Here is a 17,728-nt window from a genome sequence, read left to right on the forward strand (position 1 = left end):
CCGAACCTGTGGAGGAGTCGTCTACGGGAGTTTGCATTTTCTTATCCCTTCACTCTTATGGTTGAATTGTATATGTATTGATGTGTGATCTTATTCTCTACTTATGAATTACATTCTGATTATTGAGCTTACATTGAGGACAATGTAATTTTCTAAGTGTGGGGTAGGGTTGCATGATCATTGTTTGCTGATTTTTGCTTTGATTTCATGTTAAAAAACGAAAAAAAGAAAGAAAAAAATTCGAAAAAATGTTAGAAAAATCGAAAAAAATGTGTTGTTATGAGTCTTAGGATGCCCCTAAAGTCTAGGATGATTATGTCTCTAAATGCATAGATGATGGTTTTGCATTTCATAAGAATTGAATTGTAAGTTTCATTGATAATATGGATTTGGTTTGAACATGTGAGATTTTGATTGAATGTATTATGGCATACATGTTTGGTTAGTTTAAGTCCATAACAACCTGTGAGTTTTGAGCCTATATATGCTTTCTTCTTGAGTGATAATATGAAATTTCGTGGTTGTTTTGTGAACCTCATTATTCTTTGCATATTCAATGACTATGTGCCATAGCTTTTAATGGACTCTAGAATTTACTAGAACTCATCTTTTGTGATTGTTGAAACTTTTAAGTCATAAAATGCTCTGATTTTGAAAGGGATTTATGGATCATTTCTAGGATTACCACCATCTTAGCCAAACAACCATGTATCCCTATATGTGCCCTGTTTGGGACCCCTTAGTTGAACCCTATTTGAGCCTACATTGAGCCTTTTCTTCATCACCTATGTTATCTCCATGCTTAGTATAATTACCTCTACCTTGTCCTATAGACTTGGCAGAACTATTTTTGAGATGATGTTGTGATGATGCATGAAATAAGTGTGGGGTGGAAGACATGAGAAAAGAAAATATGAACAAGCTTTTAAGCAAATGCCGAAAAAAGAAAAGGAAAAAATGATGATGAATGAAAAAAATGATGAGATCGGCAATACATGAAAAGGAGAGAAAAGATGTTGTCTTCCATTTGTGATTTGGAGTTGAGTTGAATTGAAGGTCTAAAAATGTTTATTTGACCTTTGTCCATGTTCACTTTGTGGTTAAAATGATGTTTGGGCCCAACTTGTTATATTTGGCCATTGATGGTGTGTGGTGTCATAAGGATGGTGTTTACTCTGCTAAGTCTATAGGATTACCTTTGTGATTCCTTGATATTCCATGCCTTTAGCTAAGCCTAACCATTCACCCTTATCAAATGATCCTAATGATTCTTAAAATGAGCAAATCTTGGTTTGTGGAGACGATCACAAGAGTTGAGCATATGGTTTTGGTCCATTTGTGTACTTAGTTGTTAAATGAGGTTTTCCTTTTGTTATTCACAAAGTGCTTTCATTTGATGAAATATGCAAGCTATTTGATGCTTTATTATCCTTTCTCTTGCATATACTTGTGTGTGAATCATAACCATGACTCTGAGTGAAAAGAAGAGAGTATGCCTTGTGAGGAGGATTGGATTGACTAAACATGTTATGTGCCTATTGTCTCATTTCTTACTTATTCATACTATGAAACATGTTTATGAAACTTGGAATTTATGTGCTTACATTCAAATGCTTAAACTTGAAAGCTATGTGTTTTGAGATTCTGAGACAATCATTTAGGGGCAATAGTGTTTTGTGTTGTTTTGTTTTGTTTTGCTAAGGGACTAGCAAAAGCCAAGTGTGGGGTAGTTGATAGAAGCACTTTGTGCTACGTTCTTAATATGTTTTTACCTCCATTTGTACTTTGCTTAACCTTTATTGTTGTAATATCGAGTCATTGAGTCACAATAGGAGTCTTGGATGGTTATGGATGTGTTTTTGTGCTTAAACGAGTTTAAAACGAAGAATTGGTCTAGAGTCCTAGTTTGAGTAGGAATTCTTATAGGACTAGGAAACCTAGTTGAATTAGGAGTCTTCATCTTTCTACGTTTTGGTCGCATTGGCGATATCTTGAGAGTCATGTTTGCATTAGGAATCCTTGTTAGACTAGGAAACGTACCATTTTGGAAAGTCCTACTTGAACTCGAACTCTTATTACGAAACTTTCCTAAATGAACTTTCCTGTTCTAGTAACTTACTTATTCTAGTAAGTTTCCTTTTTGCAAATTAGAAACTTTCCTAATCTAGTTGAGCTCATCTATTACATGTCTTTTTAAGACAACTAATGTCTAGATTAGAACATGATTTTCGAAATACATTATCTCTTACTATTGATTTTCTTTTCTTATTTTCATATTGAAGAGATAATTCAAAGAAATAAAGAAGGAGTTCAAATCCGAGTTACACAAGATAATAGGAGAGGCCATGTCGTGCATATACAATCAGCTGAAGATAAAACTCACGGCTTGAGGAAAACAAGGAGGTTGTGTGCAACAAGGAAGCTTTCATGCCGTCCATATTCATTAAGGAGAAGAAGTCCAATTCGTGTGAAGCTTTAAGAGAATAACTAGGAGATGTCGTGCCTTATCAATTCAGCAAATAAAAAGGAGTCCAGCCGTGTGTAACCCTAGAGAAACAAGGGGATAAGAGCTGAATTAATCCAAGGAAAAAGGAGAGCCATTCGATCTCATCATGGCAGCAACATCACAGCCGTGCATCTTCCATGGATCAGCCCAAAACCCTAGCAGCCTCTTTTTCTCCTTCCTCTATATATAGCTCGGCCTCCCTTCAGAAAATCCATCTCCATTCTCCCACAAAAGCTAGCCGAATTGCTGCCCAAATACATCCAGAAAATTCAAGCCACAAAAATCTTCATCCATCACCACAAAACCGTGTTCATCTTCCTCCTCTCCCAAATCGAATCCATTCTTGCCGATTCCTAGAAGGTTTCTAAAGTGTGATTCATCCATGTCTTGTAATTTTTCTTTTGGTTTTCTGCAATTTTCGATTTCATTGTATGAATTCTTGGATGTGATTTTCGGTTTTATATATGAAGAACATAAATTCAGACTTCTTTGGTTTTATGTTTTGATTGTATGAATTCATGAGATTTGTATGTTTGCTGTGTATAATGAATAGGGGCAGTAGGTTTTCGAATTGGTTTTAGGTTTTATTTTGATTTATTCCTTGAACTTGTGCATCTAAATCAATGCTTGAGGAAGCCAAGGCCATGGTTCTCCTAGGGTTGCGATTTAATTCACCAAAGTGTTCATTGATTGAATATGCGCTTCGTGTTTCAATTATTGATACTTGTTTAGGGTTGTGATAGTTCTAGGAATTTGCATGCTTAATCAAGATGAGTGATGCCATGCTTGCTTACATGTCTCTAATTCGACTTATTGTGCTTATGTGCTACTTTGTTGTTTAATTAGAACGCTTCGTTATGTTGAACGATTAGATGAACCGCTTCGGACTCTAATTAGAATTAGAATTGAAATGGACTTAGAAGAATCGAAAATACTTGCTGCCTATATGTTGTTCTATGCATGTCATACATGTTTCTTGAGTGAAATTCGTGTTTTGGTTATGTGATGAATGGTTGATCAATTGTATATAAGTAATTTAGGATTTATTTTAAGTTGTAGATTTAGAATCCAAATCAAATCCCCCAATAACCTGATAAGTGTTGAGCCCCTTTTGATTCCCCGGACTGAACGATCCCTGCTTATTCTATACTAACGATGATGTTTTTCAGGGTATTTTATAGACGTTCTAACCGAACGCTCTATCACTTGCACTCAATTTGATTCTCAACTAAACTCATGGCTTCTTTGAATTGGTCTTGCGTATAGCTTTATTTTCATCACTCCAACTTCTTCTAAGTGTAGTCTCTGATTGGTTTAGGACTTAGCACATTTGCATTTAGAATTTGGAGTAGCTTCCTTCACTCAGTATTCGACATGACATAAACCTTGTTTCCCTTGACTTTACTTCTATGAACACCAGGCTGAACCACCATTTTTGAATGTTTCTGTTGTAGGTGAAATAAACTAGGTAACCCGATATCTTGCTCGGAACACAAATAGACAGTGGTGAGTTTGTTTATGTCGAACTCTGCCGATACACTAATTTACACACATCTTTATCACCTCTGCATCATTTTTGTCATGATATTGTGGGAAGTGTGGTGGTTTCTTCTTCTTTTTTTTAGTGGGAAAAAGGTAGAACTTTAATGATATGTTGGTGGTATATTTGGTGCTTGAGGGGATTTTTGTGATCGAGGGGATTTGGTGAGGATGTTTCTGGTGCTTGGTGCTTGATTTTTGTGCTCGAGGGGATTTGCTTGAGGGGATTTAGTGAGGATATGTTTATGGTGCTTGGTGCTTGAGGGGATTTTTGTGCTCGAGGGAATTTGCTTGAGGTGATTTGGTGAGGATATGTTTATGGTGCTTGGTGCTTGAGGGGATTTGGCTTAAGAGGATGCAGAACCATATTTTGATATAATCTGCACTCATGGAGAAGTTAGCAAATATAAATAGAGATGAAGTTGTGAGACTATGGAGAGACGAGATACTAGTGAAGGTGGGATGGAGTAGTGGTTCTGGTGTTTGTCTTTTCTCTAAACTAAATAACAAGATCCAAAATACTAGGGACTTGTTATTGAGTTGGAGTAGGGAACGGTTTGGTAAGCTACAGGAGGATTTTAAAAAAGTTAAAGATAAGCTGGAGTGTTATTTGACGTTGGAACAGATATGGATGAACATGAGAGGTTTTTATTAGAAAAGGAGTTACGTGAGCTTGAGGAGAAGGAACAAATTTTCTGGCAGCAAAGCTCTAGAGTTCCTTGGCTTGCAGAGGGTGATCTTAACACCAAATACTTTCATCAGAAGGCGAATAATAGGAGGAAGAAAAATCTGCTAAGGGGTTTGTATAACAGTGAGGGCCTGAGGGGGTCTGGTGTGTTGACGATGAGGAGATTCAAGAGATTGTGGTTTCTTATTATGAGAAGCTTTTCTCTTCTTCCAACCCTAACGTAAGCATGCATGATCTGCATGGCATCCCTAGTGTGATTACAAGTGAGATGAATGCGCAACTAGTCCATGATTTTTGAAAGTGAGATTTTGTTTGCGTTGAAGCAAATGCATCCATCCAAAGCGCCTGGCCCGGATGGTTTCTCTCCGGTATTTTATCAGAAATTCTGGGATGTGGTGGGGAATGACATGGTGGCTGCTATCAGATGCTTCATGAGGTCCGAGGAGAAGCTGAGAGAGGTGAACTGCACGTTGGTGACCTTGATTCCGAAAGTGAAAAAGCCAACAATGGTGGAACAGCTTCGACCAATTAGTCTATGTAATGTAGTTTACAAAATTTGTTTGAAGGTGCTAGCAAATATTTGAAGCCTTTTCTTGATGGGATCATATCTCCTTATCAGAGTGCATTTGTGCCGGGCAGACTAATCTCTGATAACTCTGTTGGCTTTCGAAATTTCCCATTGCTTGAAGAAGAGAAGGAGGGGCAATGTTGGTTATGGTGCTTTGAAACTTGACATGAGGAAGGCCTATGATAGAGTAGAATGGCATTTTCTTGAAGCCATGTTGTTGAAGCTTGGTTTTTGTTCTCAGTGGGTTGCGCAGATAATGTTGTGTGTAACAACGGTGTCAGATGCTTTCATAGTTAATGGGGAACCAGTGGGGAGAGTAGTTCCAACCAGAGGAGTTCGACAGGGCGATGATATTTCGCCGTATCTATTTGTAATTTGTGCGGAGTTCTTGTCCAGACAACTTGTGCTTGCTGAGTTGATTGATGTAGCTTCATGGAGTGAAGGTGTACACGGCTGCGCCTTCGATTTCTCGTTTGTTCTTTGCGGACGACTCTTTTATATTTTTCAAGTCAGAAACTAATGACTGTGAGAAGCTTAAGGAGATCTTGGTGAGATATGAGGCTTTGTCTGGGCAACAAATTAATCATGACAAGAGTGAAGTGCCTTTCAGTAAGAATGTGCCTCGGTGGAGACAAGATGATCTTGTGGCAGTGTTGGGTGTTGTTAGGGTTGAGAAGCACAAAAAGTATCTTGGTTTGCTGACAGAGCTGAACTACTCAAAGGTTGAGGCGTTCAGATTTCTTTGTGAGAGAATGAAGAAGAGGACACAAGGTTGGCATGACAAGGTTTTAAGCTAGGCAGGAAAATAAATCTTGGTGAAGTCAATTGTTCAATCCATACTTACCTATGTAATGAGCTGTTTCGAGGTACCTAAACATTTATGTACTGAGATGCATAGAGCTATGACTCGTTTCTGGTAGGGAGAAGTTGGTGACTCGAGGAGAATTTACTGGATTGCATGGGAAAAGCTTTGTAAGCCAAAGGCAGAGGGGGGCTTAGGGTTTCGTGACATGGCTCTATTCAATACAGCTCTTCTTGCGAAACAGAGTTGGCGGTTATTGCGGAGCCCTGATTCTTTTGTTAGCAAGGGTGCTAGATGCAAAGTATTTCCCAAATGGGGATCTGATGAAGGTGGACGTGGCTAAGAACTGTTCGTATACATGGAGGAGTGTTCTAAAAGGTCGTGATCTGTTGCAAAAAGGGCTTCGGTTTCACATTGGTAATGGGGAGAGGGTTGCTGTATGGAATGATCCATGGTTACCTCAACCTTATAGTTTCAAGCCTTTTTCTATGCCTATGGAGGGGACTGAAGAGTTGAGGGTTTGTGATCTTATTGATTGTGATAGTGGCAGGTGGAATGAGATGTTATTAAATGATTTATTCACGGATAGTGAAGTTGAATGTATTGCTCGGATCCCTCTCAGTAACGAAGGTGGTATGGATAGGCTGGTGTGGCATTTTGATAATAAGGGTTTGATAATAGTGTCAAGCAAGGGTATCATGTGGCCAGATTATGGTCACAGCTAGGGCATCACGCATCTTCTTCTAAGGCTCAGGGAAATGGGAATGTATTGTATAAAAGAATTTGGAGGGTGAATGTGCCTCCGAAAGTTAGAATGCATGCATGGAGGTTATTAAAGAATGTTATCCCAACTAGGAGTGCTTTGCTTAGGAAGAAAGTGACGTTGGAAGATTTTTCGTGCCCTTTCTGTGGTTTTGAACGTGAAGAAACGATGCATATGTCTTCTGGGAGTGTATATGTGTGCAGTAGTTGTGGCATGAGAGCTTGATCTGTTTGAGGTCTGTTGGAATGCCAGGTTTGACTTTTGAGGAATGGTTTGCTTCTATCATGCACAAGCTGCCCTCTGCTAAGTTTGAGCTATTTTTAATGATTCTTTATGTGATTTGGGAAACCAGAAACTCTATTGTGTGGAGTGGTGGTTTTTTCAATCACCGAGAGATGGTGAGGAAAGCTCTCAGTTGGTTGGAGGAATATAAGAGGTTTCATGGTAAACAAGGGAAGAAGGGTAAAAGAAGACCGCAAAAATGGGTGTGCCCACCACAAGGCCGCCTGAAAGATTGTGCCACAGAGAAATTGAGTTGCAAGTAGATTGTGTTGTGAACAACTTATTGTGGTTAAATCAGATTATTTGATGCAATACCGGGCTGGAACCATTCACATGGGCCCCTGCAGGGATTAGTCTCATGTTGGAGGTATTACCTTCGGTTGTGGGAATACCCGGCAGCTCCGATTGTGGACTGCCCTCTGCTCGCACACGTGAGTGCCCATGAGTTGCTCATGGCCCCGAAGGGACAGGTCTTTGTCGTGAATAAAAAAATATGATTATTTAGATAAGAAAGAAAGGGTCAAACAAGTAGTGGTCGGAGTTACTCTCCCACGATGCTATGAATGAGGCGTCGAGGATCCACTCATGCAAAACTTGCGGTTGAAGTATACCATGGCACGCACTAGATATAAGAAATAGTGAAGTACAATTATAAATAGCGCCAGAGTTGAATGAAGAGACACACGGAAAAAATCAAATTAACAGTCATAGCAACACACATCCTCAAGCACCACATCCAAAAATCACGCATTCAATTAGCCAAAAATAGCAGTTCTCATTGTATCCCCAGTGAAAACCTTTTTATTCAAATTGATATATGTTGGTGAGGAAATATCTTCACAAGTTTTTTTGTATCAACAGTTGCCGCCGTATATGGGAAACTCTAACCTAACATGAGGGGAATGGAAGATCATGATGTGGTTCCACCCGAGGAGAATGGATTGGCCGGTTCGCAAGACAACTCGAACGGGCACTTGCACGAGAAAATGAAGATGGAAGAAGATATTGCCCAACTTCAAAAAGAGAAAGACCTTCGAGAAGCCCGAAAGCTCAAACACAAAGAGGGCTCTTGAGACTCTGACAATGAGACTAGTGATGAAGAATCAGAGGAGGTAGACATGGAGAAATCTACTCGCGGTGATGCAAATAACTCGGGGCAAGGTTCCGTATCCACACCAATAGGTGATTAGAAGAAGGCTATAAGAAGGTCAAAAGCGAAAGTTGGAGGCATCGAATGGAGAAGATGTTGAGAGATGTGTGAAATTCTCATACGGGAGAATTGGCAGCCTCCACCGCTAGGGAGATAAGGAAGTCACCATTTATTGAAGGTTATTTTGCACATATTTTCCATCGAGCCTCACATGTGAAGTGAGAGCATAGTTTCGCAATTTGAAGCTAGGATCTATTGCTAGCTTCGAACAGTTGAGGGAATCCTTTATCTCTCAGTACTTCTACAACAAGAAGCGCAAGAAAGACATGATAGCTTTGTTAATGGTGAAGCAAAATGTGGGAGAGAAGTTGAAACCATTCTACCATCGTTTCCAGACTGAACAAACACAAACTGAAGGAGTGAAGGGTACATAGTCGTAGCATTCCGTGAAGGGCTCCTTCCTGGTTCACAAGTATACAAGAACCTAGTGAAGAAGCATGTTAAGGACATGGGTGAAATCCAAACAAGGATAGAAGGTGAAATCGGACTTGAAGAGATAGAAGTTGCACAAGCCTCGAGAAATACGTCACTTATAGCATCACGAGTGCAAGGAGATTCCAACAGGATTCAAGTTGAGCCAAATAGGTCATGGAGGCAATGATGCCTGCTGAAGCCATACTTCCAACGGTTAGGACATTGACAGTAGAAATTGAAGATAACGATGGGTAGATCGGTTGCAGCAAGGATCTACTAAAAGAAAAGAGAGAAAAAATTGTTATCAACCTTGCCAATTACTTGAATGCCACACCAAGATATTTCAACAATGGGGTAAGGCACATGTCATTTCACCAAGGCGACAAAGTCTTAAAGAGGATCGTTGGGAATAACAAGGACAACGGTACAAGGAAGTTAAATCCAACATAAGGGGTTATAGGCTGATAAAAGTGAAGACAGGGAAGACGTTGCCATACACGCCATTGGAATGCAATACATCTGTGGAGGTACTACGCCTAGCAAAAGAATAACAAAAAAAATCATCACATGTAGCAATCAAGTTCACATTTCTATTCGAGAAGGGGATCATTTGATTCAATTCTGCGGCGAGGAGAGATCTCATCGTGCTCCATCAAGTTCTGATAAGAGTAGATATTTAATGAGGCAAATCATACAATGGTTGAATTGCTTCGTGGTCATTATAGGTCACGGTGAAATGGGTGAATCATCTCGCAGTCCAGTTGAGTCATAATAAATCTTCTCATGGCCAAATTTGGCTTTGATTAAATCTTGTGATGGAGAGTATGGGTTTCAATTAGATTGTGCCACAGAGAAATTAAGTTGTAGGCAGTGTTCTAAAAAACGGCCTAAGTGGTCACCTAGGCGCTAGGAGGTCAGTTGCTGCCACGCTTTTTGCCCCGGCGGCCATCTTCGGCGTTTTGCGAATTAAGCTACCGCCTAGGCGGTCCTAGGCGGTCAATAATAAAGTTGACTAAAAAAACCTATAAGAGAAATATACTAGATGTTTCAAGATTGAACATATTTAGTCTATGTTCAATTTAATGCTAAGATATAAACAAAAAGAGAAGAATACAAGAGTTAGGAGTAAATGTATTACTTGGTGAGGAAGCTAGTAAGGCTCAAGGGTGGATTGTTGATGGTGGTGATGAAGAAGAAGAAGATGAGTCGGATATTAATAGTGTGGAGGGAGAGACTTTGGGAGTGGATAATGCCCCTACCCGGCCTAGGACTAGGAGTGTGGAAATAAGAGAACTTCATGATGAAGATTTTATTTCGGATGAGGACACAGAAGATGAGGAAGGAGATATGAACATTGAGTTTGAGTCTGATACCGAAGAAGTTAGGGAAGGATTTGGAGAGGAAGAACTTGAGATTTAGGTATGCGTTTGTTTTTATAATTTGTATTTTGTTCTAATATTTTTGTATGGACTTTCCATTTAAGTTATTGTGAATTTAGACTATTTTCAAAATTAATATTGAGCATCATTATATATTTTTAATCATAAAAATAATTTAAATACATGTATAAAAATATAAAAATATTTAATAATTTGAAACCGCCTAGGAGGCCGCCTAGCCGTCTAGGCGCTAGGAGGTGACTCTCCACCTGCATACCGCCTAGCGCTTTTTCAAACCTTGGCTGCAGGTAGATTGTGTTGTGGACAACTTATTGTTGGTTAAATCGGATTATTAAGATAAGAAAGAAGGGGTCAAATAAGTAATGGTTGGAGTTACTCTTCCACGATGCTATGAATGAGGCGTCGAGGATCCACTTGCGCAAAACTTGCAGTTGAAGTATATGTACCATAGCACGCACTAAATATGGGACGTAGCGAATTACAATTATAACAACTAAACATATGACATAGCGAAGTACAATTATAAATAGCACCAGAGTTGAATGTAAAGACACAAGCAAAAAATTGGACTAACAACCATAGCAACTCACATCCTCAAGCACCACATTAAAAAATTCCGCATTTACACTCAACTAGCCAAAAATAGCAGTTCTTGTTGTATCCCTAGTGAAAATCTTTCGTTCTTATTCAAATTGATAGAGGTTGGTAAGGACATACCTTCACGAATGTTTCCTACACCTACAAAACAGCAAGAATTTCCGGCTTCCTCTAACCTAATAAAAATATGAACTTTTGAAGGGGGGAGGCTTAATTTCATTTGTACACTTGCATTAAATGAAGGGGTTGGCACTCAAATTTTGATTAATGAGAAGGTTTGACTGTTCAATTAGGAGAAGAGCTTAACAGAGTTTCGTTAACTTAGCAGCAGAGAGACATGTGTCAAATTTCAATTGGCTGTGAAAGTGACTTCTCACCAAAGTAAACATGAGCACTAACTAGCCGTTACCTTCATGGTTAGAAGTAAATAGACGAAGTCTCAGATCCCCTCTCTCAAACTCTCATCTTAATTTTGAATTTCAATTCTCTCTCTCTCTCTCTCTCTCAAAGTTTTGAAAATTTTGGGGGTTCTCAAGAGCCGCTCTGGTGCGGCCAAACAGTAGAAATGTTAGTGTTCTTGCTTAATTGATTCATACACAGATTATACTTGTTTATATAGACTAATTCTAGCACTATTTCTACCACTAACTACCACTAATTACTCCGTGATTCACTCCGTGAATCACGGGCCATGATTTCCGACCGAATTCACGCCGACACTCCCCCTCAAGTTGGTGCATACATATCAACCATGCCCAACTTGCTAAGTGAATCATAAAAGGCCTTTTTAGACACTCCTTTTGTAAGCATATCGACAAGTTGCTCTTCTGTAGAAACAAAAGAAAAACTGATGATCTTCGCGTCTAGCTTCTCCTTTATAAAGTGACGATCAACCTCCACATGTTTTGTACGATCATGTTGCACAGGATTATGGGAGATATCAATGGCTGCCTTGTTGTCACAATACAGCTGCATAGCATATTCAGGCTTAATACCCAAATCTTGTAGCAAACTTCTAAGCCATAACAATTCACACACTCCCTGAGCCATACCTCTGTATTCTGCTTCAGCACTAGATTGTGCTACCACATTTTGTTTCTTACTCTTCCATGTAACAAGATTACCCCCAACAAAGGTAAAGTACCCTGATGTGGATCTTCGATATGTAATATTTCCAGCCCAGTCTGCATCTGTGAAGCCACAAATTTCGAGGATATTATTGTGCTTAGAGAACATTACTCCTCTTCCCGGAGCTGAATTTAAATACCTCAAAATCCTTACAACAGCATCCATGTGGTCCTCACTGGGATTATGCATGAATTGACTCACTACACTCACTGCATAAGCAACATCTGGTCTGGTATGTGATAGATAAATTAGGCGTCCAACTAGCCTCTGATAACGAGTTTTTTCAGTAGGGACTTGATCTGGGTACTCTACTAACCGATGGTTCTGCTCAATAGGAGTATCAATGGGAGTTCAGTCCAACATACCTGTCTCTATTAGAAGATCAAGAATGTACTTCCTCTGACAGAGATAGATACCTTCATTTCCACGGGCTACTTCAATGCCTAAGAAGTACTTGAGTGTGCCTAGATCCTTCATCTCAAACTCTTTGGCAAGCTGTTTCTGTAATCTATCCACCTCAACAGTATCATTTCCAGTAACTACCATATCATCAACATATATAATTAAGGCTGTTACCTTCTCTTGTTGATGTTTGAGAAATAACGTGTGGTCTGAATTACTCTGTCTGTAGCCAATTTTTCTCATGAATTTTGAGAATCTTCCAAACCAAGCACGAGGTGATTGTTTAAGAACATACAAGGACTTCCTCAATCTGCAGACAGAGGTAGTTGGAGAAGCGGCCACATATCCAGGCGGAAGATCCATGTATACTTCCTCTGTTAGTTCTCCATGAAGGAATGCATTTTTAACATCAAACTGCCTAAGTGGCCAGTTCAAGTTAGCAGTAACAGAGAGCAATACTCGGATAGTGTTTATTTTTACAACAGGTGCAAACGTCTCATCATAGTCTATGCCATATGTTTGGGTGAACCCCTTTGCTACTAGTCGTGCTTTATACCGGCTTACTGACCCATCTGGATTATGCTTCACTGTAAACACCCAACGACATCCTGCAGTCTTCTTCCCATGTGGTGGAGGTACAAGTTCCCAAGTATTGTTCTTTTGTAATGCTTCCATCTCTTCCTTCATTGCTTTCCTCCATTTTGGATCTCCCAATGCATCCTGCACTTTGTTAGGTACTGATACAGTAGATATTTGATTCACAAATGACTCATATGACTTAGATAATCTTTTGGTAGATATAAAATTTGCCACATGATACTTGGCTTTAGTCTGAAGGGTAGGTTCATATTATTTTGTTGGTTGCCCCCGAGTAGACCTATTTGGCAAAACATATTGTCTCCTATGACTAACCTTAGATGAGTGATCTTCTGCACCAGGAGAGCATTGGTCAGGGGTATAAACAGTTGTACGGGAGACATGAGGGGCAGTTGTTTCATTAGGGGGAGTTGTGTTATCATCTTCTGGTGCCTGAATCTCTCGAGTGACGACCTCCGGTGGTGCCTGTGTAGCTGTCACATTGGTAATCTCAACAGAACCTGTTACCATATCAACTGGCTTACTTGTCTCCCCCTCTCGATGATACAACTCTTCAAACTATGAATTCTCCCCCTGAAGAGCAGTATCAGAAGAGGTAAAATAACTCATATCCTCAAAAAGGTAACATCCATAGTGACATAGTACTTCCGGGTAGGGGGATGATAGCACCGGTACCCTTTCTGATGTCCGCCGTACCCAACAAACACACATTTAACTGCCCGGGCATCCAACTTAGACCGTTGATGTGGTGGAAGATGAACAAAAGCAACACAACCGAAAACACAGGAAGGAAGGTTATGAAAAGAGGGTAATGAGACATGAGATGCAAGCACCTCATAGGGAACTTTCCCCTGAAGGACACGAGATGGAAGACGATTAATGAGGTGGGCAGAAGTAATGACAGCATCACCCCAAAGGTATTTAGGCATGTGGGCACTAAAAAGAATACATCGAGCCATATCAAGTAAATGACAATTTTTTCTTTTAGAAACCCCATTTTGCTCAGGAGTGTAAGGACACGTTGTTTGATGAAAAATTCCGTGTGTGTTAAAGAACTCCTGAAAGACATGATTCACATATTCCCCCCCCCCATTATCAGAACGAAGAACTCGAATGGTGGCATTATATTGTGTTTGGACAGAGGTATGGAAAGCACGAAAAGCGGGAAAAACCCCATCTTTATTTTTAAGAAGAACAATCCATGAAAGACGTGTGCAATCATCAATAAATGACACAAAATATCGCATGCCTGACACAGTAGACTCTTTAGAGGGTCCCCAAACATCAGAATGAATTAATTCAAAGGGAAAATTTTTATAGGAGAAGTACTAGGGGAATAAGTAGATCGATGACTCTTGCCCAAAACACATATCTCACAACATAAAGAAGACTCATCCACACTAATAAACAAAGTAGGCATAGATTTTTTCATAACACTAAAAGATGGATGCCCTAAGCGACGATGTCATAACCAAACTTCACTTAGCTTGTCAGAAGTGGAGAGTAAAGCGGTCCGAGACTGTCCCCCTTGTTTTTCCCCTGCGTATTTCAGATCCAGATGAAACAACCGGCCCCTCAGATACTCCCGACCAATTACCCGTCCGGTGAGAAGATCCTGAAAGAGCACATACATAGGAAAAAATGTCACAGAGCACCGAGCGTCAGCGTTCAATTGGGGAACAGATATCAAATGATGAGATAAAGCATGTACATATAGTACATTGTGAAGCTCTATGGTGGGAGTAATACGAACGGACCCTGTCCCTAACACAGGGAATGCCTCACCATTAGCATTAGTAACATAGGATATGGGTGGAGTGGACAATACGGTAAAATAAGATTTGTCATAAGTCATATGATCAGATGCACCAGAATCAATAATCCATGTATCAAAACCAACAAAGTTAGAAATATTTAAAGCCATACCAATTTGACCACGACCAACGATGGAGGTTGTAGGTGCTCCTCCAGCAGTATGATGATCATGCACAACCACAGAACTAATTGAAGAGCTGCTTTAGTCTGAGGACAATAATTAGGCCTTTTAGGCCTAAGGTGTGGATACAATTTCCAACAGGTTGCACGAGCATGATTAGTATCATGGCAATAAGAGCAAGAAGGGCGGGGCTGATTCCCGGAGCCTGGTGGTGGTCCTTGTCGATGAAGGGAGCAGAAGTTGCTTGCGGAAGCGGTGGTGCCGGAGACCGAGCATGAACAGTGAGACTGGAAACGATAGCCGGTGCCTGAAGAATACTCTCCTGCTGAGATTCATCCTTTCGGATATAGGTGAAAGCGGTGAGTAGGCTAGGTGGTTCGGTCATTCGGAGCAATTCACCTTTCGCGCTGGTATTCTTGGCATCAAGACCTTGGAGGAAATGGCGAACGCGTTCAAGCTCCTTCTCCTTTTGGTACCAAACAATATCCTCTTGATTTTTGATCATGCAAGGACGTTTCACATCAATCTCAGCCCAAATGTTCTATAGTTTGGTGAAATAGTGCGCCATCGGTTGCCCATCCTGGTGTATTGCCAAAGCTGTGCACATTAACTCATGAACCTGTATGAAATCAGAGTCATTAGTATATAAGCCGGCCAGTGTCTCCCATATTGCCTGCGCGGTGGCACACGCTTCTACCAGATCAACTATCTCATCATTCATAGCTTTCCACAAGACTGACATAACAAGACCATCATCGTCGTCCCATTTAGTGTAGGCAACAATATCCTCAGGACTAGGAGCTTTAGTGACGCCGGTGACATGTCCCATCTTATGCATGCCTCGAAGATGAGCAGTCATAAGTCGTTTCCATTTATGGAAATTGGTTCCGTTGAGTTTGGGGCCCCCAAATGAACCATTGTCAGAACCTTTGACAGATACTTCGAAGGTCGGAACATCATGGAGCTGAGAACCCTCCGTTTCGCGTCCGGAACCCATTAAAAAGAAACAATGTAAAAGAAGATAGATTAGACAGCAAAGAACCACAAACAATGGAGAAGAATCTGTTGCCGGTGCACTTGCACTAACGGTGCGTGTGCACTGACAGTAAGAAAAAATAAAAAAGGCTGCTGATTATGGGCCGGGTCGGACCAAGCGGGCCGGGTCGGATCAAACGGGTCGGATCAAGAGGGCCGGGTCGGGACGTACTGTTTCTGGGCTGGGCCGGGTCGTGTTTGGGCCGGGCCGGGTGAACGAGACCGGGTCGGATCTAGGGCTGATTTAGGTTTGATTTGTGCGATCTTCTCACCATTGAGGAGCGGCGAGCTGAGGAGGGGGGCGATTTGAGGAGCGGCGAGGACGACGTCGGGTCCAGATGGGTCGAACTGCGTCGGAGAGCAGCAGAGGAGGTCGGCGACGTCGGGGAACGCTGGAAGGCAGCGGTGAGGAGCGTCGGAGGGAAGGAGGCAGCGGTGTAACCTGCCGGAAAAAAAAGACGGGAAAATACCCGGATAAAGAAGAGCACAGAGGCTCTGATACCAAGTAGAAAGGTTGGTGTTCTTGCTTAATTGATTCATACACAGATTACACTTATTTATATAGACTAATTCTAGCACTATTTCTACCACTAATTACTCCGTGATTCACGGAGGGAATCACGGGCCGTGATTTCCGGCCGAATTCACGCCGACACAAACCGCCGCCGTGGCTCGCCGCTCCTCCGATTCTCCACCGCTAAGGTAAAAACTCGTCAAAGCTTTTCCCTTTCTTTTCTCTTTCGTCTTATTCTTCTCAGTTTGTGCAATCGAATTCAAAATTTCCAATTGAGAATGTTCCTTGACTGTCCTCAATTTCATATATAAGGTTTTGATTTTGGTCTTCCTTTGTTCAATTTCAGATCCGCGATGGTGGGTTTCGGAAGGTGTGGGTTTCGATGTTCAATTTGTTGCTTCGATTTGATTATCAGTTTGTGATATAATTTCGGTTTGCCCCTACGAATTTTTGTCGATAAATTTACATGATATGATAGAAAAACCCAAATTTTGAGTGAAATCTCAATTCAAATGACTGGTGCTCCTCCCTCTTTATTTTGGGGTTTGAGGAACCATTTTTGATTGGGTTTGATTCATAAGTTATTATTGGGTTTCTTCTTTCATCAGTCCCACGGTTAATCATTGTTACTAAGTAACAATTGTGTTCAAGTTTGCCTTTTGATGCCATCGGAATAAAGTTGCCAATTTCAAAGAGACTAGTCCTTATTTGTCGCTGAACGGTTGCCTATGAAAAGTTTTAAAGAGATTAGTTGGAACTGGTGCTTAAAAGGTCTCTCTTTTTTTCATCTGTTTGGATAGTTATTTTTACAAGTAGCAATTGTTGCCTCTAAAAGTTTGAAAAAATCAAATTTGGTTCCTTGAAAGGATGCCTTTGAGCAATTTCAAAGTTTCTAGTTGGAAGTTTTTATAAAACGTTGCTACTCAGTTTTAAAGAAATCTGCAAAACGTGTTGCTTCCTTTGGAATACCCCACTCAATTGATTTATATGCCCAACTTGAGGGTTTCAACAACCAACACACTGATGTAGCAATTGTGTTGGGGATACTAATGGAATTTGGTGTCTTGTGAGTTTTGATGATGCGTTTGTTGCCGATGAAGTAATATTATTCAGCTTGAGATTTAAAGAATTTAATTGATGCCTCGTAAGGAAGGACAAATATAGATATTGATGTGTTTATGAAAGTTATTAGATATTGCTAAGCACAAATTTTCATTTGATAGATGTCTTTGACTGATCTCTTTACTCAGGTACCTCAGTTAAGAACTAAGCTTCTTTTAGGATTTCATGCTATGTTGATGCACTGTTGTACTTATAATGAGTTTTTTGTCTGAGGCATTAATAAAG

The 17,728-nt window shown here is 40.5% G+C and overlaps 1 protein-coding gene across 1 annotated transcript; it reads left to right on the forward strand.

Moving 5' to 3' along the window:
• The first annotated feature begins 8,041 nt into the window (after nt 1-8,041).
• On the forward strand, nt 8,042-10,191 carry LOC126802664 (histone chaperone ASF1-like). The gene is made up of 2 exons (XM_050530317.1): nt 8,042-8,213; nt 9,863-10,191. The coding sequence occupies exons 1-2, from the start codon at nt 8,042-8,044 to the stop codon at nt 10,189-10,191; spliced, it is 501 nt and encodes a 166-aa protein (XP_050386274.1).
• The last annotated feature ends 7,537 nt before the right edge of the window (nt 10,192-17,728 follow it).

This window comes from Argentina anserina, chromosome 7 (assembly GCF_933775445.1).
Source record: "Argentina anserina chromosome 7, drPotAnse1.1, whole genome shotgun sequence".
Taxonomy (NCBI): Eukaryota; Viridiplantae; Streptophyta; class Magnoliopsida; order Rosales; family Rosaceae; genus Argentina; species Argentina anserina.

Bases quoted from the DNA above. Each gene is read 5' to 3' on its own strand.
- LOC126802664 (XM_050530317.1), top strand. From the start codon at position 8,042: ATGAGGGGAATGGAAGATCATGATGTGGTTCCACCCGAGGAGAATGGA. The intron at 8,214-9,862 runs GCTCTTGAGACT...TTTAATGCTAAG, and splicing joins AAAGCTCAAACACAAAGAGG to ATATAAACAAAAAGAGAAGA.